General features: G+C 40.7%; 1 protein-coding gene across 1 annotated transcript in view; it reads right to left on the reverse strand.

The window, feature by feature from the left end:
- The window catches only part of LOC105936034 (VPS10 domain-containing receptor SorCS1), a 234,871-nt gene that overhangs the window by 119,993 nt on the left and 91,552 nt on the right, over nucleotides 1–23,326 (reverse strand). The window contains exons 2-3 of the mRNA XM_012876673.3: nucleotides 17,952–18,019; nucleotides 76–175 (exon numbers count right to left, since the gene is read on the reverse strand). Of these exons, the coding sequence (XP_012732127.3) occupies nucleotides 76–175; nucleotides 17,952–18,019 (168 nt within the window). The remainder of the gene's footprint in view (nucleotides 1–75; nucleotides 176–17,951; nucleotides 18,020–23,326) is intronic.

The raw sequence follows: 23,326 nt of genomic DNA on the forward strand, positions 1-23,326 counted from the left end.
AGCTTGTCAGATGGACAAAAACAGACAAACCTTAACTAACTGAATTCAGACCAAACCAAAAACCACCAGCCTTACCTTCCTCTTGTTGTTGGGGCTCACATACAGATAACTGAGGATGGTCTTTGCTCCCACTTTGTCGTTCAGCTTCTGGTACGTTGCTCCGTAGTCAGTTGACCTGAAATTTAATCAGAAAGGTCTGATGAACACATTGGTGAGTTACCTGCTGCAATTAAACATTATCCTGTGAGAGTTTGGAGTGCTACAGCTGAGAGAGGCTCAGATGACATAAGATCCCTTCTGGGTTCAGAGAAACAACCAAACCCAGCGGGAGGGTCAGCTCGTTAAAAATGTGTACAACCTTCACATATGAGACAACATATTATAGCAACACCCTCAAAAGAATCATGTAACAAAGAATCAATACTTGAAGTGATACTAAGATCACATGTGAACAGTTCCAAGATAAAAATATCTGCTTTAGCTTTTTGCTCTCAATAATTTTTTTAGATAATCAAACAAAACATAATTTAACACACAGATGATCTGAGGAAATATGTTCGGCATTTTTCAACTCCTAATGTCAGTCAGTAAGGAAATAAACCAATCCAAGACAACATGCCTGTGCAGGGTTAGGGTTAGTTATCCTGGTCAGCGTAACAGCAAACAGAGGTCCAACAAGTCAGAGCAGACATAGCATAAAACACAGAGGAGACAACAGAGACACAAGAATATTGTTGTTCCAGAGGTGTCAGGAGTTTCTGAGAGACTCAGGAGAATATTCTACAAACACAACATACCAGTAAATTTCAAACTTAATAACACCCTCAGACAAAAACTGGTTCCTCCCAAAGTCAGAACATCCAGACCACAGCTGAGCGTCGTTGTGTCTGCGGTCCAATGCAGAGAGGACGGCTCAGACTCCATCAGAGAAACTAAACTACAGCTACATCAATGCCTGGAGCAGCAGGAGGACCAGCAGCTAGGGACCAGATTCAGCAGTCCACCTGCACCTCAAGAACAAAGGAGACACTTTTGACAACAATGATGTCCAGATCCTGGACGGGGAGAACAGATGGTTTGAAAGAGGAATGAAAGAAGCCATCTTGGTTCAAAGAGAAAAGCCATCAGTGAACAGAGGAGGAGGATTGAGCTTCCAGCTCTCCAGTGTTTACAGCTCGGTCCTCCAACACGTTCCAGAGAGATTACATCAGCAACTCATCATGATCCAGGAGACCAAGTCCTCCACTCACACCAAGCAGCAGCTTCTAACCACCAGGACAGTGATGGTGGGTCACTGGTTCTGACCTGGACTGGATCTAGGAGGATGGACATCCATGTCCTTAGAAACAGCAGCGCTCCATCTGCAGGTTGATCAGCGCCTCCAGAACTGACAAAGACTCCTGGATAAGTTTTGAAATGTCTTTAGAAAGAACTGAGAGAAAGTCAAGTTCCTGTTTGCTGATCCGAGATAACCTGACCCCATGTCAAAAAGGATTTGCTCCCCAAAAATGTTTGATTCAACTGGCAGAAGTTTTAATGAGTCTACAATCATACATTTCATTTCATGTTATTTGGATTATACATATTGATATGTTGATAAATGACATATTTTTGAAGGGTGTTGATGAGCAGAAATCTGAAAGGTGTGCCATGCATTTGAATGCAGCCCCCATATGGTGACACCTAAAATAAAATCCAGTGAAACCAGCTGTAGGTGAAATTTATTACAATTTCCACATTTCTGTGAAACTCTCACTTGTTTTCTTAGAGAACATCAGAGAACGAATACCATCATGAAGACCAGGGAACCCAAGAAACAGGTCTGGGAAAAGTTTCTGGTCCAGTTTACAGCAGGGTCGGGTTCTACAACATCTCCCGGAGCTCTGATCATCATCTGGACCTGGAGAGAGGATGGACCACCTGCAGACCTACCAGGACATGGACGTCCACCTGGACTGACAGCCTGGACCAGGAGAGCATTGATCAGAGAAGCAGGAGGACCGTGGTGGCTCTGGAGGAGCTGCAGAGACCCACAGCTCAGGTGGGAGAAAATCTGTCATCAAGAATATCTATTTATCTCAAACTCCACAAATCTGAGCTAAATGTGTTGAAGAACACCATAAAGAAAGAGAGATAGAATAAGTCTGGTTTGCCACAAGATGTTTGGGGGACACAACAAACGTGCAAGAAGGAGCTGAAATGAGTCCAAAATGTAACCTTCTGGTGTACAGGCAGATGCTTCATATCACCCTGAACAATCCAGCCCTGCTGTGAAGCATGATAGTCACAGCTTCAGGCAAACCGGGCCCAAAAGTAGATCCTCCTCATCTGGTCTGACTGAGCTTAAGTTATTTTGCAAAGAAAAATGGACAAAAATGTTTTATTAGCAAAGCGAATAGATTTCCCCCAAACTATTTGCTGCTGTAACTGCAAAGCGTTGACCCAGGGTTGCTGAACACAAATGCATGTATACCGTTTGAAAAATAATCAGATATTTGCTAAAGTAGTTGTGAAGATCGAGTATCATTTAGTGTCCAGTTCACGATGTGTAGACCGCATAAAATCCCATAAAATCCCAGAAGCTTTGTGGTTGTAACCTGATGAAATGTGAAAGGTTGCTATAAATGTTTTTACCGAGCACGCCATGATTCAAGCTTAGTCACCAGGATTTCTATCTTTTCTGCTTTTTATTGTTATTTGAAGCCTTTTGGGAAGTGCTGGTTGTTTCTGTCTGGGTATGAAGCCTAGGTCTGCCTGGAGAAAATAATTTCCCTTCTAGGAATAAAAAAATGAAGATAAATATAATCACAGCATAATTAGGTGGCTTCTGAGTAGAACGAGGGTTATACTTGAGGGATATTAGTTTGTTCTCAGGATGTGACACTGCCTGGTTACACAGTGCTGTGACTCATTCTCTTTAATACATTTACATACTTTCTTTTCCTTTACTTAGTTTTTTTATTACTCTGTCTGAACTGTTCTTCATTTATGCACTTTTAATAGGGTTTTAAACATTTTAAATTCTAAGCAAGGTTATTAGAACATTTTGATACAACTTAGCTGTTTTAAACGTGCTTGATAAATGACGCTGGTCTTGACCATGCAGTAGAATATCACATCATATTTATTATTAACTGAGCTTTTTGTCTGTAAGTTAAAATAGACTTCAGAAATTAAAACAATTAAAGTCCCGTCTTGATCTAAAATGAAACTTTTAGTTTTGGTGGTATTATGATAATATAAAGGGAAACCTTATATTGGCTGAACCTTCACTGCAGCTAACTGCATGTGCTTTAATCCTCTAGACTTGAAATAATGTTCAGAGCTTATCTGCTTAGCTGTGTTGCTCTCCTACATGAAGCCAGGAAAGGAGCCATTACTAGCATCACATTTCTACTTTTTCTCTCACAAAGACACTGCTCCTGGATCAGTTTTCCTCTCCACTGTCGCTTCGTTCAATTCAATTCAATTTTATTTATATAGCTCCAATTCACAACACAGATCTCAAAGATCTTTCCAAAGTCAGCTTCCATCAGATCCTCCAGGTTGGTGAGAAAGTTTCCTCTCTAAGGAAACCCAGCAGGTTGCATCAAGTCTCTCCAAGCAGCATTCACTCCTCCTGAAAGAGCGTAGAGCCACAGTGGACAGTCGTCTGCATTGTTGATGGCTTTGCAGCAATCCCTCATACTGAGCATGCATGAAGCGACAGTGGAGAGGAAAACTCCCCTTTAACAGGGAGGAGAACCTCCAGCAGAACCAGAACCAGGCTCAGTGTGAACGCTCATCTGCCTCCACCCACTGGGGCTTAGAGAAGACAGAGCAGAGACAGAGAAAAGAGACAAAAGAAACATGCATGCTTGGTATGAGGGATTGCTGCAAAGTCAACGACTCCATGCCAGCGACTGTCCACTGTGGCTCTACGCTCATCCAGGAGGAGTGAATGCTGCCAGTCAGTGACTGGTTGCAACCTGCTGGGTTTCCTTATAGAGGAAACTTTGAACCAAGGAATAAACCAAACTTAACTGCATTGTTTGATAACTAGGATCCATTGAAATGTATGTAATTTACTTGGAATCTTTATGTAGGATTTGACAGAGTCGTCTTTTTTGTAATGGGTCTTGAGAAGACATGTTGAGAATTGGCACTATTTAAATAAACTGGATTAATCCGATATTAGTTAGGGCTGCACAGTGGTGCTGTTGGTAGCACTGAGGTCTTGCAGCAAGAAGGTCCTGGGTTCAAACACTGGCCTGGAGTCTTTTTGCATGGATATGCATGTTCTCCCTGAGCATGCATGGGTCTTCTCTGGGTACGCTGGCTTCCTCCCACATTCTGTGTTGCCCTGAGATGCACCCTGCCTGACTCTCACCCCAATGACCGCTTGAGAAAGCCCCCCGTCCCCAGACCCTGCAGAAATGAACAGATATAGATTAATGAATAATTATTAAATACAAAAAACTGTAAAGCTTCATAGATGATCATCTCATTATTGATACTGTCCTTTGTCCATCTACCTTTTCTGATCATGGTGCAATATAAACTAACCTGCCTTGCCAAAATGATTTTTTTTTGTAGTTCTTAGAAATTCTAAGTGCTCTAACAGAAGTGAACTGGGCTGATTTGTTCCTATTCATTTCAACTTTTGTCAAAAGGTTTGTTCAGGTCACACTAACTTTGGCTTTGCACTATTCTGAAATCCTTTTAATAAAATATGCCTTTCCAAAACAACTTCCTTGTGAAAAAACCAAAGCAGCCATGACATAAAGAAACTGGCTCATTCAAAAGGGTTGGAAACGATATAACACAGAGCCAACGTCCACATGCCCACTCTGAAGCAAGCTCCAAGTCATTAAAAAAACACAAAACTGATATTTAATTTTATTTTTTTATAGATTTTGTAATGTTTCCTGTCTAGCAGTGTAGCATTAAGAATTGTTGTCTTAATGACAAAAAAAGCCCAGCAGGTTTTACTTTCACAAGTGGAGCCTTACTGCTTTCTGCCATAGTGCTCCACTTGATTTATGCAAGAAGCTTTAAATTGCTCAATAGTGGTTGTAAAGAGCTAAAGACCCGCCCCACCAGAGCACCGAGGCAGACGCCAGGGAAACCAGAACCCCATGTGTCTAACAGGGCCCCCAGAGTAAAGGGGCCGAAGAGGGACAAACAGAGGGAGTGCTGCTCACACCCCAACCCAGAGAAGAGCAGAGAGGAACCCCAGGAAACCCCCAACAGCCACGGTGCCGAAGCCCCCTGGAGCTGCGGTGACGAGACCGCAGGCTCCGCCGGCAGCCAGCTACACCAGGTTCACCCTGCCCCCCAGGGGGGCCCCGAAAGAGCTACGGGGCCCAGACCCTGGGTAGCAGCCGCCAGGAGTGAGTCAGCCCACAACCGGGCACCCAGCCCCGAACATCGAGGACCACAAACGTATCTGAGAGTCAAGGCGCCAGCCAACGCAGGGGACCCTGATGGGGGGATGGGCTCCACACTTAGTGAAGACTTGAGATGCCACAGGAGAGGGGGCAGTCCAAAACCCAACCTGACACCAAGGCCCTTCACACTACCTTCACTCATTAAAACACTGACGGTGGAGAGCTACTGTTGCCACAGCTGCCCTGGAGCATACAATCGGCGCCACCAGACCCTCTGACTCCTGTCAGCAGGTAAAGTGTCCTGTCCAAGGACACAAAGACTGAGATGGACGGGTTCATACCGCCAACCCACCAGTTACAAGACAAACTCCTAGCTCCTGTACCACCGTTGAGTAACACACAGCCTAAGGAAGATCAAGAACGTCCCATCACCTCAAGAACTCCATCCCCACAGTCAAACATGGTGATGGCAGCATCATGCTGGGGGATGTTTTTTAGGAGCAGGTACTGGGAAACTGCTCCAGGTTGAGGTAAATATGGATGGAGCTGAATACAGGGAGGTTCTGGAGCAGGACCGGTGTCAGTCAGCCTGTGATCTGAGACTGGGTTGGGGGTTCACCTTCCAGCAGGACAACGACCCGAAGCATCCTGCTAAAGCAACAATGGACAATGGAGGAGTTTAAGGGGAAATATTTTAATGTGTTTTAATGGCCTAGTCAAAGTCCAGACCTCATTCCAACTGAGAATCTGAGGTTAGACCTGAAGATCTCTGTTCACCAGAGAAAAACATCCAGCATGGAGGAGCTGTATAGCCTAGAGGAATGGGCAGAATACCCCCCCCCCCCTCTTTCTCTCTTTGAATGTTTTTTTCAACTCTACACATCATTTTATTTCAAGACGATGCTTGTCATCCTTTCTTGGCAACAAGTTTGGTGTTAGGTTCGGTGCTGTTGAAACTGTTAGAGTACTTGGAGCTTTATTTCTGTGCTTCTATACGTCGGCTTGTTCATCTTCATCAGAGAGAACCGCTGCCTGCACAGGTCTGTTCTATCAAAAATGGTGAGCATTTGAGCAGATTCGAGGTGGAGTTGGGGCATTGTTTCAGAGATAAAGGGGAATCTCCTCTGGATCTACAGACTGCCATGTTTTGTGGTTAATAAAGGACTGAAGCACAGACATGGACGGTGGCAAAACAGCAGGTTTTAGTAATGAATAACAAGGATAAGTTATGGTGGGAATCCTAGGAAGAGCAAGACATGGAGAACATGCAGCATAATAGAAGGAACCAGTAAGGAGCAATAAAAACCAGGGAGCTTAAACTGAGTGAAGGGTGGAGAAAGATATCTGGATGCAGGTTAGCTTATTAGGGGGAATTGGAACAGCTGCAGAGGAAAGCAACAGATAAGCTGAGGGAGGGAGAGTAATTAACACATATGAAGCTGAACAAGGACACAACACAAAGGAATGAAATTATATGGCAAGACCTTTAAAAAAATAATGAACTCAGAGATGTGAGCTGAGTACTGCAATACTTTCCAAACATAAGTAAACACCAAAGTAGTTATCAGAAGTATTAATGAAAGCCAGAATCCAAACACCCAAGGATCATGACAAACGTTGCCTTGAATGCAACACAGCGGTACTTTATGCTCCATCTGGGTGTTTGGAGAACTTTAATATATTTAAAGCTGAAACAAAGGAAAATTTTATCTAATTTGCTCTTAACTCGAATTCAAACTTTTCAGGGTTTTTTCAGTTTAATGAAACATTCCTTTTTTATTTCCTCTTATTTGGTTTCAATAAAATGATCAATCACATTTTGATCCTTATTTAGCTCCATGCTTCATCTCTAAACAGTACTTCCATCCACCTTTAGGAGTGGTGGCCTAGTGGTTAGAACAGTTTACTTGCGTTTGGAGAGTACCTGGTTCAACTCCCACAGACTGCCACTATGGGTCCCTGAGCAAGACCCTGGATGGACTTTGACTAAGGGGTCTTACACTAATCTTCCCCAGGGAACTAAAGTTAATTACCAGCTCTCTTCTGTTCACTCTACAACCTCGCATCTGATCTGCCAGGTAGAACTGTAAACATTAGATTTTTGAAAGCACATTTTGTAAGATAAAAAACTAGAACTCATTGATATTCAGACTCATGAAGAAATCTTTGACGAAATCTCTGAGGCAGCGATGATTGACGACTACCTGAATCCCTCTCCTCTTCTGCACAGCTACAATGAAACTGTGTTAAGATTAATATCTTCCAAAAAAGTTTATGTTGTCTTTGAAAACATTTCCTTAGCTTATTTTTGTCCAAAGATTAAATATCTGACTGTCTGACTGAACAAGTGAGTCATCAAGAGCAGAAAGACATTGAAAATGTAGAGATTTGGATAAAAAAATTGACACATTGACATTAAAACTGAGTGGGTTGATAAGTTTTGTATATATGGATAAAAAATGTCCTTGCTTTTTTGAAGAGAACTATATTGTTCTCCAGCACTAGTTCACTTTTATGGGGGGCAGTGTATTGGAGTCAATTTATGTCCTGACCTGAAAACAAGAAAACACAGGACATCTATTTTTATCTGAAGACACATACAGCCCAGGCCAGACCTGATTTAACTTCCTGAACTCAGTTCTTCATCATCAGCCTTAAGGTTGTCAACACATTCAGGTACGGCTCAATAAATTAGTGTAATCAGAATGTTAATTTTTTTCAGTAACTCAATCCAAAATTAGGCTCATCTTATATTATATAGCATAAATACAGACGGTGTGCTATATTTCAACACTTGGTTAAAGGGAGAGTCTATAATTTTTCCAGAAGTTTCCCCAAGTCCCTTTTTGAATAACTGCAAGCCCAAGACCGTCTTACCTCTGTCTTCCACTCCTCAGGGGGATCGCCTGAAAAAATCTCCTAAATCCACTCTGGTCTTATTTCTCTTTGCTGAGGTCCTCCTCTTCTTCTCATAAACAAGTAAGACAGTCTGGTTCTTGTGACTCTCAGCCATTATCAAAGTCTACAGTGAGAGCAGCGAAACCACAATGAACGGCTAACGCTGAAGCTAACCGCTAAGCTAACCACTAAGCTAATCAGATACATAAACACTAGAAGTGTGCGTGCGCAGCCAGCAAACAGAAACTAACAAGGAACGAGCACGCACACTGGTGTTACGTGACCAGTTAGAGTTTTTACAGGCCTGCAGCTCCCACAGAGATCTTCTTTTTAACCTCATAATGTAGGACGATTTTACCCTGTATAACAAAAAGTGTTTTGGAACAGGATTACCAACGGTAGCTTTAACCCCAACGATTATGTCTTGAAGTTAATGGCAACCCAAAACCGTGCTCCACAGAAAATGTGAATACTACATCAGGTAGACATCACATAGATATAAAAAAATGAAAGAAATGTTATGGCAATGATAAACACGATCTCATGTGTAACAGCTGAGGATAAGCCATACTGTTGACCATGTAACCCAGTACTGAGACAAAGACCCGTCTTAAATACCACAACAGTATCAACACTAGTAAACCACAAAAGGAGAATCAAAGAACCTGGCTGTCTCCAAGCATATTAATGGAAGGAAAACGTGCAGCTGCAATAGCTGCACTTCCAGCAGGGATAACTGCAGCCTTCAGAGGATTATGACGCAAAACCAATTCAAGAGTCTGGTTGAGATTCAGAAGATGTGGACTGCAGCTAGAGTTAGAGCTTCAAAGGCCACACAGGGGAAGATCAGGTTCCTTGCATTAAGGCACCTCTGAACCAAAAACGTTAGAAGAGCGTTGCCCAGGCTATGGAGTAAGAGTCAACCACCAGGAAACTTTACTTCCCACACTGCTATAACTAATAACGTTTGCTATAATGTGTTACCACTGTGTTTTCCAGAAAATTTAATGGACATAAATTCCAGAAAGTTGAAGGTTACTATTAAAGTATGCTGGGCTTCCTGAACACCTCAGCAGAACCACAAATTGATCACCGACCTGCATAAATGCAGTAATTCATGTACAGAGAGGTAGAAAGAGCCCTGATTTTCAAGACAGTCTGTGCTGAGTGCACAGACTGTCTTAAAAATCCTGTTTTCTTGATTTTTTTTAAAACAAAAACAAAATAAAACAAGGTTTTTGGGGTTTTTCAATAAATCAAAATCATCAAGATAAATAAAACCATCAAATACTGAATTGTGAATACTGAATTTTACAAGTTTGGACTTTTTGAATTAAATAAGTAAAATAAAGTAACATTCCTCTTTTACTGTAATTCATGTCGATGCAGTTTTAACCTGATCATACAACAGCAGAGCAGGATTTTCTTCTGACACACAGGGACTCTTTATGTTTACAGATTTATAAATCAATTTAAAACCGGTAAATCCAGACCGTCCTCTGGATGGTGACGTTTAAATATTTGAATTTCGGCCACACCACTGATGAGAACTCCATGCTCAGATAGGATTTTAGCGTTTGAGGCCGTCTTTGAAAGTGTGAACAGCTTCTCTGAGCTGCCAGGTTTAATTTGCTTTCAGAAGCCTGGGGCTTAATCAAGGAGCTTTTTCTCATTTCACAAATAGACTGAGAGAAAAAAGCCCAAAGCATGCAAATCCTAAAAATGCAGCGAAGATGGCCCTTAAAGCCTTGTGTGACTTCAAATAAAGCAATCACTCACATCGACTGATATACTTATTTCATTCCTTTAAAGCCAGACTGAAGTTCTTTAAAGGGATCTCAGAAAACTTCACAGTTTACAAAACGGCATGAAAATGGAAAAATATTCTCAGCACATTGTCAATTTGTTCCCCTTTAGGAACCTTTTCAGAATAACTTTGGATGGGCATGCATGGTGGGCGAATATATTGCCATCTGATGGGTGAAAATGGGGCCATTTATCAGAAATCATCAGTGTCAGGGTTCATCGGGCTGTGACATCATCAGACTATTGATCGCTCCTGTCACAGAATAACCTGATTTAGGGTCCGGTGACGTAGTTCTACTGTGGCAGCATCTTTAAAAGTTGTGCACCGTGCAGTGTGCACATCCCAGGAAGATTGAAAACAGCAATAAGTGAAAAATCATTATTTCTTAAGGACAAAAACTTTGAAAAAGTGTTTACCGTCTTACAGATTTCTTCTGTTTTTGCTTTCCTAGCAAATATTGCATATCGTCGCACAAATTGTAAGATCAGACCAAGACTATAAATTCAACTAAATACAAAAAGGCTTTTTCAGACAATGAGTTCAATTATTAAAGTATAAAAAACAGTTTAGACCAGCCTGGCCTAATGTAAAGAAACAATCCCTAACTCAGAACCCCATGTCTTCAATTATGAATTATCTGCCACAAACAAGGCATGAATAATGCCAAATTAATAGAATAAAGAACTCGATTAAACAGAACCTGTCAGACAACATGATGCAGGCTAGACAATATCAAAAATCATCATGCCCTGACCTAAAGGAATCCACAGAATCTCATCTCAGTTAAGGTCAGAGTTCAGGGTTGAACAATGAGAAAGGGAGAAACTCCCTAGGAGAGCTCCAAGGCCAGGACCAAAACTTCCTCAACAGAACGCAAAGACCCGTAACTATTGAAGGACTTTTACATGTGGTTGATTTGGAGGTGGGACTAAGATGCAGACAAGAACATCAGGCGAGCTTGGTGAAAGTTTGATAACAGAAAATCTTGCACAACCAGAACACGACACGGACAGAACCAGTCGGGATCCATGAAAACCAGGGAGCTTATATATGGAGAGAAGAGTGGAAAATGACGTTTGATCCAGGTGAGCTAATCAGATAACGTAGAGAGAGAAACAGGAAGACTTGGGGAAGGTGAATAATAACCAGAGGGAGCTAAACGAGACGATGGAACAACAAACCAAAGGTTTGTCGCTTCATGCTTACTTGGTATGAGGGATTGCTGCAAAGCCATCAAGAATGCAGATGACTCTCCCTGTGGCTCTACGCTTCTTCAGGAGTGAATGCTGCTTGTCAGGACTTTGATGCAATCAACTGGGTTCCCTTATATAGGAAATTGTTAGGGTTATTAAGATAACCCCTTTATCTTAATAACCACACAACACAAGTTTCAGACTGTTCTATAGAAGAGGACAGAGGATACCCAAACGGAGAACTTAACTCCCTGAAAGTTTAGGATCGTCTGCGTCGGGTCATTTCTGTCCTCTTGTCTTTATTGTCACACATCAAAAGAAAAGGGTCAGGAGGTTTCAGGAATTTACAACATGGGGGTTGAAAAGAAACAAGGGAGCAAGTTTTGTTGCGGCCTTATCTGGGAGAACCATTTTTACAACAGAACCTTCCTGAAAGCAAACTCTTAAAACAAACCAAATGCTGTAACTTGATAAAAATAAAATCATTACGTTCATATTTTTCTAACAGAAATATTTTGAGCAATCTGTATAATCTGATTGAATTTGACTTTGGAAAGAGCCTTGAGATGACATGTTTCATGAATTGGTGCAATATAAATAAAATTGAATTGAATTGAATTGAATGAGAGACTAAAACTGATCTAAAATAACACAATCACGATACACAAAGAGCAGAACACTACACTAAATCAACAAAAGTAGTGAACTGATATGCCAAAACCCTGTTAACAACAATAACAAAGCTGAGTTCAGATAGTTGCAATGGCCTTAAACAGACCACTAAAATTAAAATTAAAAGCAATTCTGCAAAGAAGAGAGCGTCAAAATTCCTCCACAGTGCTGAGGCACAAAAAATTCATTAATAAACTCCTATATAACCTACATTTTTTATCTATTCAGGTTAGCACTGTTTGATATAGAGATGCGTTTAGTAATCTGAACAGACATGTAAGGGCTGCAGTCAGTGATCGGGGGTCGTCTGTGCCGTCAGCGGGTCGTGGAAAGCGGCGGTCAGATGGAGCGTGGGCGTGAAAAGCGGCTCTGACCACACGGTGTGAGGATGTTCACCCACAGCTGCTGCAGGTGGACCAAGGCTTCAGGCAGTCGCCGCGCCGGGCTCCACAAAGACAGAATGAGTCGGTCCAAGGACACAGGAATGTTATCAGCACTTTTACACTGATACGGCTCAGTGGGGAGAATGGATTGCGGATATATTAGGACATCTGAGGCATTAAAACTTTCACAACCAGAAGCCCCCTTTTTTTACCCGTCCTGAAACAGATTAAAATTCTGTCTGAAGCCGCATATTAAAAGGCTTATTAGAAAGTCTCAGTTATAACTGCCGTACATTGATAGGCAGCGCCGGCGTCTCTGGCCTCCGTCGGGAATCTGGTTAATCACGGTTCGGGGGAAGAGAGAGCTGCGTGTATCTCAGAATAGTCAGCGTGCAGAAAGCGCCAGCAGCGCCGCTGCAGACGAGCAGCAGCTGCGATGAGCCGTCCACCATGAATTTATCCAACCTGGCACTCTCACTCAGTGCGTCTCCAGAGTAGCTGGCTAAATCAAACCCTTCCCTCCTCCTCTCCACATCCACAAAGCCTCTCCATCACCCTGCTGCCGTCACCATCGGTGGCTCACCTTCGGCTGCTGAAGCTGCACACCGACCATGTTTTTAAGAGGAGCAGAGCTCTGTGGCTGGAGACTGGATGAGCAAACATGCAGAACCCTGATTAGGATGAGCAGAATCACTGTGGAGGCCAGAACTGCAGTTTAAGGATGGAAACAATGTGGCCCGGCATCACACGATGCAGATGGTAGCTAAAATGCTTCAGGCATACAGAGATGCAACACAAACGATTTTTAATTAACTCCAATTTTTGTACCTTTGTGTCGTAAATTTGACCACAAACATCCATCAAGCTTTTGAAAAACACAGATTTATATTATTCTCCTTTAATGAGGCCGACTTGTGAGACCCTTTTTATGTTTTCTGTATGACGAATTATTGTGTTTTTCCACAAAAAGCTGACCGCTTTGTTCATTTTATTGAACTCTGGAGTGTTTAGTCTATTTTAGGCAAACATGACATGTATCTCTTTTTTATCTTTAACGTGCCCCTTTTATACGATGCTAATGACTATTTGCAGACTTTTTAGCTTCACAGGGCAGACTGCAGACTTTTTTTTTTACATCGCTCTGTGAATCAAGTGCTGTTTATCTTTTCTTTTAACTTGGACATCTCTGAATATGCTGTATTATCTATTAATAATTGTAGACTATATTTCCCTTTTATCTCTGTTGTACGTTTGACCTGATTTTCCACAGGTGTTTTTGATTGTTATGTGTGCATTCAGAGCCAACATCTCACCATGATGGCTGCATATATATATATATATATATATATATATATATATATATATATATATATATATATATATATATACACACACACAATAGATTTTTTTCCTTAAAGTTACTGATGCAGAAAAACTGTTCAGACACCACGGCTCTGAAGGACCAGAGATACAAAAGGACAGATTTAGAAGCAGGTTGCCTTCAGAATTGCCTGAAGTCTTGGGGGCAAATACTGAACAAAGTGTCAGAAACAATCTTCAGACATTTTGATCCATATTGACCCGGCAGCATCTCCAAGTTGGTGCAGATTTGTTTTTCTGCACATTATTGATCGTGATCTCCTGTTTCACAACGTCTTAAAGAGGCTCTGTTGGACGGAGATGTGGAGACTGTTGAGACCTTTGGAGTGCAGTGAACTTAAAGTGATCAATAAATCAGCTTGAGATGATCTGAGCTTTGTGACATGGTGCTTCATCCGGCTGGAAGTAGTCATGTCAGCACTGCTCAGCCGGGTCTAACAGGCTCTATAAGTTACACGTTGTTGAGCTGTATTAATAAGCACTGATTGAGTAAAGATAGTGATGATAATGTTGAAATCCTGACTAGAAGCCACTTTTAAGTGTGCGGTGAGGGATGTTAATATCTGGAAAATTGTCTTCATTCATCCGATGTGATTCCAGGTGTCTTTGATCCTTATCATAAAGTAAGAACTGGAATAAAGGGCCCAGGCTGGTCCTGCTGTGCTGAATGGTGAAGGAGGGAAGGGTTTCATATTTATGTATTTTCCAGGCAAGTTAATATTATTATTATTATTATTATTGCTTTATATTGCATTACACTTCACATAAAATTGGCTTTCTCTCATTCCTTTGCTTGGGCTCTCCTATTGTTTCTGTCTTTGATTTTCAGCCTTACACGTTGATGTTTTTCCCTTTTTTTACACATGAAATAATTTATTTTGTGAAAATAAACCTAATTACATGCTCACTAATTTAATAATATGTCACCTGGAGCCCAGTGGTGCTTGGTTACGAGGACACGGGCAGCTCATGGCCTTCATTTATAGATCAATAGCAAATCTATATTTGGAAAACTGGAGGCAAACGGAAAAATTACCAACAAAAGTGACATTTTAGAAGATTTTTGACTTTCGGCTGCGTCGTCACTTGTAAAAAAAACGCTGACTTAATTGCTTCTTATAAAGCGATGATGGAGAGCCTGACAGATTGGTGCACATGCCCGTCATTTCATAGACAGAAGCATTTCAAGCTGTTACCTCATGCCGCTCTGCCTGCTTCAGGCTGAAATCTCTCCCCAACCAGAGGCCTGTCCATCTTCCCCGGCTGTAAATTCTCCACTAATGTCCCGGCCGCTCGTTAAACCCTGGTCTCACTCAAACATGTGAATCATCTGTTCGCTCATCCGTCTTTCTGTCCGACTGTCAGCCATCTCCACACACACCTTTAATCATCCGTCCATTACCAAGCGCTCTGTTTTCTCAAGTTATTAGATTTATAAGCGCGCAGAGAGGCACCATTACAGGCGTAATGTGGAAGCATCATGCGAGCCGCAGCCTGACTGGATCCTCCGAGCTAAGTGCGCTCCTTTAATGGGACGGCCGCTGCAGCTCTGTGTGGGAGCTACGCCTCAGGCAGCCTCGCAGACAAAGGACAGCAGAGAAATCCTTCAAATACTTTCTTCAATAAAGTCCTTTTTACTCAAGACAATAACACACGCTGTGAAGAAGGTTGTCTGATATCTCACTTCAATAAAGATCCTTTTTATTCAAATTCAAATCTTAATTAATCCCAAAGGGACATTAATGATGTTATTTAGCAAAAGGCAAATGAGAGCAAAGTTTTTTTTCCAAAGTGTTCCGATTGACAGCTATGAAAGAGAGCTGGCAGAAAATCGAATATTTATTAAGTTTTTATAGTTTGAACTCAATGGAACCGCTTCAAATAGCAGTGAGTCAAAATATATTTTTTTCCAAAAAGATTCTTTAGATTAATTATTCATTGTGAGAAGACAGGAGCTAATCTGCACCTTAAAGATTTAGCCTACCTTTATAAACAAAATATTTGGCATTAAAAAGCCGTTTCTATCATTACATTCAATAATTTTAGGGTAAATTATGCTAGAGAGAAATAACACAATATTTTCATTCTTAAATCAATTGAATTACACATTTCTGGTGTGAACTGAATATAAATTCCTGATATTTTTTTTTATTTTTAAACTTCAAACCAAACTTTCTTTTCCTGGCAGCTGTGGTCTTATTTTAAATACTGTGCATCATCTGGGATGAATGCAGATGGTTTGTGTCTGTGTGAATAAATCAATTATTATTTATTAAATTGAAGACAGATTTGAGTCGGCTGTCCAGCCCTGGAAATGTCAAAAAAGACCTGAAGTGAAAACCCTGCATGGTTTAGGTAACAGGGTGAGGAACCGGTCTTAATTATTTTTAATTTATACCTGTGAGAAAAACCATCAAATCTTCTCTGGAGGGAGTTTGGGGACATGGAGTCTGAACAGAGCAGCTCCACTGATGATGCGGCTTCCAGGAGCTTTGACCCAGAGGTTGTCGGTTCCTGTCATGGCGACAACCAGAGGACCCACTGGTGGAACACCTGATGGAAGCCGTCAAGCTGAAGAAGGAGACCTTTAGGGTTTGGTTGTCCTCTGGGACTCCTGAAGCAGCGGACAGGTACCGCGTACCAGAAGGACCGAAGCTTTCTGAGGCTGTGCAGCTAAAATCAGCCATGGCAGGAATATTTGAAAGACGATGAAGAGAACCTTGGATTGGCGTCAAGGAAGCAAACTGTCTCTAAAAAGGGACCCAGGGACAATCCCAAGCTGTGTACGCTTTGGGATGGGAACCACAGACCCAGACTGAGGACGTGGTCAGGCGGTGGAAGGAGCACTTTGAGGTCCGCCTCAGCGGCTGGGCGCCAGATGTGGGTGAGATAAGACCTCAGAGGTTCCTTTGAGAACATCAGTGAACAGCGTTGAGAACACCGGGTCAGAAAGTCCAAGAGAAAGCTGTGGAGAACTTTGAACATCTCACAGAACCCTAATCCAGCCAGTCCCACTTCAGGTTTTCTTCCAGCCGTGTCGAGGACACGACAGACAAGTTGAAGACGGCGCTCCTGTCAGACTCAAGTCCCACGTTTGATGCTTTTCTTCATCAGAAGCAGGAAAGCTGAGGAGGGTTGAACCAAATCCAGAAGCGTCCTTGAGGAGAACCTGTTAGAACTGCAGAATGACTGAGACTGGGATGGAGGTCCACCTTCTAGAAGGAAGACCACCGTAAACATACAGCCAGGGCTGCAAAAATGAGAGAGACCTGCTGCTGCGATCACAGCAAGCACCCCCCCCCCCCCCCCACCCACCACACACACACACACACACACACACACCATTTTTACCTGTGGAACATTTTTCAAAATTCATGTATTACTTTGCTGCCAACATGCAATGATAGACTGGACTACATCATGTTCTGTCACAGAAACTAAAATCACATTGAGGTTTGTGATTATAATGCAGCCAAATGTAAGGAGCTTCCTGGGATGGGAATACTTTTGCAAGGCACTGTAACTGTCCTGCACTGCAAAAACGGAACCAGAAGTAAAAACAAAATTTAAATTAGTGTTGTTGTCCTTGATTTGATCAGATGGATAAGATTATCTGCTAATGGAATGAATATTTTGACCCCTAAAATAAGATAATCAGACATCCTGCACTAGAAATAAGATGATGGAGATGAGATATTCTTATTTTAACTGCAAACATCTTATTCCACTGGCAGATCTTTTAAATTTGCTCAAATCATGGACAAATACTTTCATGTCAAGAAGATATTACTTAGTTTTAGTCCCTTTTTGCAGTGTAACAATTGTGTTCATGTCATTTTTTTGTGAATATTATATCAATAAAGCTCATTTGAAAAGAAATCTTTTGGACATTAATGGCACAATCTGAGCTTGAGACACGTATCTTTGGATCAGAGGTCTGGACAGTGGTCAACGTCTCACCGTCAGCTCCACAGCTTCTGATAAGTTCATGTGACGCTCAGGTTTCTCTCTTTGACTTTACTCCCCCCCCCACTGTTTCACGTCTTTAATTGATTCTCTTTGTGTGAGAACCTGGATCCTTGTTCCTACAAATGGAGCCCAGGGCGCCTTTTAAATGGCGGGATTAAAGACAGGAGAAATGTGCGGAGCGCGTCTGACGGTCTCCTCGGACCAATTTATTGTGTCAAACTCAGACGTGCTGAGGGCCTTCCTGGAAATGTCATGATTTCATGAGGCGTGAGACTCTTACCTCCATAATGAGCTCTCAGTCACACTGTTCAGGTTGAAGTCAAAGAGTTTGGTTAGCATCAGAATAACCTGCAAAAGAACAGAAGCAACGCAGTCAGGGCGCAAATCTACTGATTCCATACATAAAGATGTTCATTTAAAATGAGACGCAGAAAGAAGAAGCAAGAAAGGAGGAAAAAATAATCCTAATCAGATAAACAGAGTCAGATTTTACACTCTTGTCTCCTTTTTTTTTTTACACGGTACTTAATTCATCCTTCAGCGTCTTGATGCCTTCCAAGCAGAGACATACAGACATCTTTTCCTTTATATTCCACATTTTTCTAGCTTGTTACACTCCTGGATGAAATTAGCAGACGTTGCTCATCAGGTTTTATCGTTTGTAAATCTATTTTTGTTTTCTCGTTTGCTCCATGCTGGAGATGAATTTGTGTTTCGCCCAGATTTGCAGAAAAATAGCCGTAATAAAACAGAAACTTCGTCTAATATGGACCGTTCAGACATCAGCCTGGAAAAATGCTCTTTAAAGTGAGTTTTGTTCCTTAATAACACATTTGCATTATTGCTGAGACAGCTTTAATCAGCCTGAGAATCATTTAGATCATTTACCACTTATCTAGAGTAACAACAATAAAAAGTGCAAGCCTTAAGGATCTGATTACAGTAAATCTAAATTATTTATAACAGGAGTGATAATAATATATTTAAATACTGTCCAGTGCTGGAGGAAAACTGCTGAGATTGTCTCAATAGGCAGATTCCCTGTGTTGGCCCCTCTTTGGCTCCTCACAACCACTATTGAGCATTTTTCTCATGGATAAACCTCACAGACTAAATCACTCTCTCAGACACCTACAGGTGGATCCAGGTGCTCACAGATTAACTTCTATACAGAAAACCCCTGTTATTATCTTCAGCTGTCACTTTCTACACGTTGTTTTAATTAATCCTGTATATTCTTCAGTGATGGAATCAAGGCGTTGGTTGTTTTTTCCTGTAACACTTAATCGGCTGGTTCTGCTGTTCTTTTTATCTCTCTTTGCAGGCGTAGAAGCAGACTCAGAGGATGTTATATTGCTCTCTCCCTTTCCTGTCTACCTTTTCTCACTTTTAGCATATTTTTCTCTTCTTTTTCTCTTCTACCTTCCTGTTTCAGTGTCCATTGAACATGAAATAGTCCCAGCATAAATTATAATAAAGCTTCTTGCATATATAAATCAAGCGGAGCTCTATGGTGAAAGCAGTAAGGCTCCACTTGTGAAAGTAAAACCTGTTTGGCTCTTTTTGGCATTAAGACAACAATTCTTATTGCTACACTGCCAGACAGGACACTATAAAAAAAAAGGAAAAAAATAGAGATTATCTCAACAGATTGATATGAGAACAAAAGAGCTCGGTTGTCCCTGTGCTTTCTCTGAACTGTTCTCATGTCTGCAGTAGGAGAGACTCAAGTAGCCAATAACAAATGACACACGTGGCGGAAAACATGGGTCTGAAGTTACAACAGAGTCTGGATCAAAAAACATAGATGTTTGAAAATGGAGCGGTGGAGGAAATTCAGTCAATCATCTCAACAGGGAATGTGTTTAGAACATAGACATAATATAAGAGTAGACGCGTCATTGGGCGGGTTCTGCCTATGCTGCGATGCGTCAGAGCGTCCGCCATCTTAAATGTGGCAAATCTGCAGTTACTCAGTCACTTAAACAGTATCAGAGGCACTTTAATCTCTGAATATACTTTGTATTTGTAGTATTTCTTTTTTGTAATATTACAAGTTTATTTTCATATCCGTTTAGCTTCATTCTCCTGAATTTATTCTCCTATAGAATAAAAATAATTAAAATAATCTAACCTGGCCCCAGAATTATTTCACTCCAGGAGTGAAATAATTCTGTGATTATTCTGGAAATGTTTTTTATCATAACATTATCACTTTTGTGTTTGTTAGTTTATTTTTACTTTAGGACTTTTTTTCTCATATTATTAATTGTACCTCTTTAATACTCACCCAAAAAGTCTGTTCCTAAAGGTTCACATGTGACACGGTTTTATGAAATAATGAAGACCACAATGTTTAGATTTAACAAATTGATCCTTATATTCATAACACATAAGCACACACACACACACATATATATATATATTAGGGCTGGGCAAGTTAACGCGTTAATTTCGCGTTAATTCATTAGACTATTAACGGCGATATTTATTTTATCGCGCATTAACGCATGTTGCTCACATGCTTTCAGTCAGTGTCAGTCAGCAGGCGCGCTGACTGCAGCGCGCTGCACGGCAGCACTCTCCCGCTCCCCCTCCCCTCTCGTACATGGCTCAGCGGCGCCAGCCAATCAGCACGCAGGCTCAGCCTGGCCCGCCCACTCAGCTCTCACACAAACTTAGCAAAGAAACAGCTGAGAGAGACCGCAGCAGCGAAAAAAACATGAACGAGGGAAGTAGCACCGTTCGGCTTTATTTTAATACCGTAAATGAAATCAAGCTGTATGTTTTGTAAAAAGCCGGTTCATTTCAGTGGAAACACAACAAATTTATCTAAGCACGTGAAAAAACATGAAAACTTCGAGCCCCAGAAATGGAGAGAGGAGACGAAACTTCTCTCATTGCCCCGACAGACCCACAGACGTCACTGACTGAGGCGTTTCAGTCCTCCAGGGAACATCCAGGTAGATCAGTGGATGGATGGATGGATGTTACTGGAGCCCACACATAACATGTAATTAAGACCTTGAAAGAACCCAGTACATATATTAAAAAGTGTTATTTAAGATAAGATAACATTAGCTAATCCTTTTTTTATCCCACGACGGGGAAATTTATAGAATTAAAGCAACAGGCAGGTGCACACAACACAGACAAAATTACATAAGGATTGAAATATATAAGAGGTGGATTAGCGGAAAAACACTGAACATAACATTATTAGTATTATTATTATTATTATTATTATTATTATTATTATTATTATTTAATTGTAATAATAAAATAAAAACCACAAAACCCAAAAGGTCAACAGTTTCATGATACATCAAGCTTAGGGACTGGCTAATATACAGCAGGTCAAAAAAGGCCATATTTTGGCTGCAGTGCTTGCTGTTCTCTTATGAAGAAAAGATCAACTAGTGCACTAAATTCAATAGATGGGTTGAAAATATCCAGTATAAAATAAGTGCTACAAATGTTACAACACTTTTGTTCATATGGCAGCAGAACATTAAAATAAAAGTGCTCTTTACACTACTTTTGAATTCATTCTTGGAGTTTGTAAATACAATGCGATTAATCGCGATTAATCGCGATTAATCAGGGCGATTAATCGCGATTAAATATTTTAATCGTTGCCCAGCCCTAATATATATATATATATATATATATATATATATATATATATATATATATATACATATATATATATATATGTGTGTGTGTGTGTGTATTTATTGCAGCACAGGAATGAGGCATCTTCTCTGATCCACGTTCACAATAACAGAACTCAACTTTTTTCTGCCACATACAATATGGCGGTGACGTTGACGTGCGAACCTGCGCCCTATGACGCGTCTACGTATATATGTCTGTGGTTTAGAAGATATTGTGGAGGAGTGAGCAAACTTATTTTCAAATCCAAACATCCTCTCCACTGAGTGAGAGTGGAGCCCCCTAGTGGTCCGCCACAACACGACTGTTTTGATGGATAAACTGTGAGTAATTCAAAGTCCGTTCCTGAGGAGCTACCATAACTTTTAAACGCATCCCTTCTCCTACATGCATGAAGGGTTTGTTTCCAGGCCTCTGCAGAGCGGAGTGGCTGAATGCTGGTGAGGAAATCCAGGCATTTTATTCAGAATTAAAACAGATCAGAGAGAAATAAACACTTAGTTTTTCCTATAATCTCACAATATCACTAGTTCCTCATGAAAATGTTTAAAACACAGTTTCTGCTACTAGCTGCGCCTAAAATCAAAGATTTTTCTAAACCCAGCAGAGAAGCAATCCAAGCTCCTGGTTCAGTTTTAGAAACACATCACAACAATTATACTTTAAAAAGTATAAAAATGGAAAATTTCACTCATCGCTTCAGCGCAGAGATGAAACAAAAACGACTGATTTATCTCAGTATTAATAAAAATAAACAATTAATTATGACTTAGTCTTGGAAAATCAACACTGATTGGATAATAAAAAATAAAAAAATAATAAAATAATAATAATAATAATAGTAATCTAAATTATCTCATGGATAAAATGAATATTGGAAGGAGAAGCTTTCGTCTCATAGATTGTAAAAATATTTAACCCCTGTCATTTTTTTAAGTCTGGATTCTGATCCAGATCTGGACCCAGACTGAACAATAATTCGATACCCCCATGTTTAAAGCCCGGTCGTCTGATGGCTGCGTGAAGCGACCTGCCTGACCCCAGCATGCTGCTGCAGCTCAGACTGAAAACCTCAGACATCTGCAAAGGCCTCAACAGAACCAGACAGGCTACGCTTTACTGAAGACGTTTGGTAGCCATGAGCGCTGAGTAAGACAGGAATAAAAAGTAAAGTTTGGTGTGTTTTACATGAAACAGTTAAACATGTTGAAGCAATGAAGGCTGGAGAGAAACTCTGCAGGTCACTGAAAGACAAAAGCCGTCCTAAAAATAAGTCCTGAGTTATTTAAAACTATTACAGAGCCAGAAATACGGATGGACTTCAGGGTTAATTAAAGTTGGTATCAGCAGAGCTTCTATCGTACATAAATATGTGTTTCCTTGCTTTAATATAACTGTGACTCACTTTTTATTTATTAAAAATAATAATGTGTGAAACTAGTCCTAATTAATATATAAATATATTACTCAACTGATGAGTTTATTTATCAACCATGTGATTGGAAACTTTCTAAGGGTTAGTAATGTGTTTAGTTTGAAAGACATGAGCTTCTGAAAATAAATAATATTAATAGGGTAAAAAGTCAAATGAAGAAAATTATATTATTAGTATTATTAGACTGCTTTCTAACTCATGAACTTGAGGCAGTTTAACCTCAAGTTAAACTGCCTCAAGTTTTGTTGTGTTCTCTTGGTATCTGTAAGCGTTCAACTAGTCAATTAGTCTGTGTCTGCACTTTAAGCTCAGTTTACTTATTTTCTTTATTCGCGTGTGTGAAGAAAAGCTTTTTCTCTCTCTCTGTTGAGGCATTAACTGTAATTAGGATGAACAAGTTTAAAAGAAAGTTTATACTGAAGTGTCAAAGCTCAGTCACAAGAAACCAGTTAGAAGCAAAGTTTTTCTTTTAGTTGTAAGGAAATGTAATAAATGGGATTTGCTCAACATTAGTGTTTCAAGACCTTTGGCTTTTGAGAGTTGGA

This window comes from Fundulus heteroclitus, chromosome 5 (assembly GCF_011125445.2).
Source record: "Fundulus heteroclitus isolate FHET01 chromosome 5, MU-UCD_Fhet_4.1, whole genome shotgun sequence".
Taxonomy (NCBI): domain Eukaryota; kingdom Metazoa; phylum Chordata; class Actinopteri; order Cyprinodontiformes; family Fundulidae; genus Fundulus; species Fundulus heteroclitus.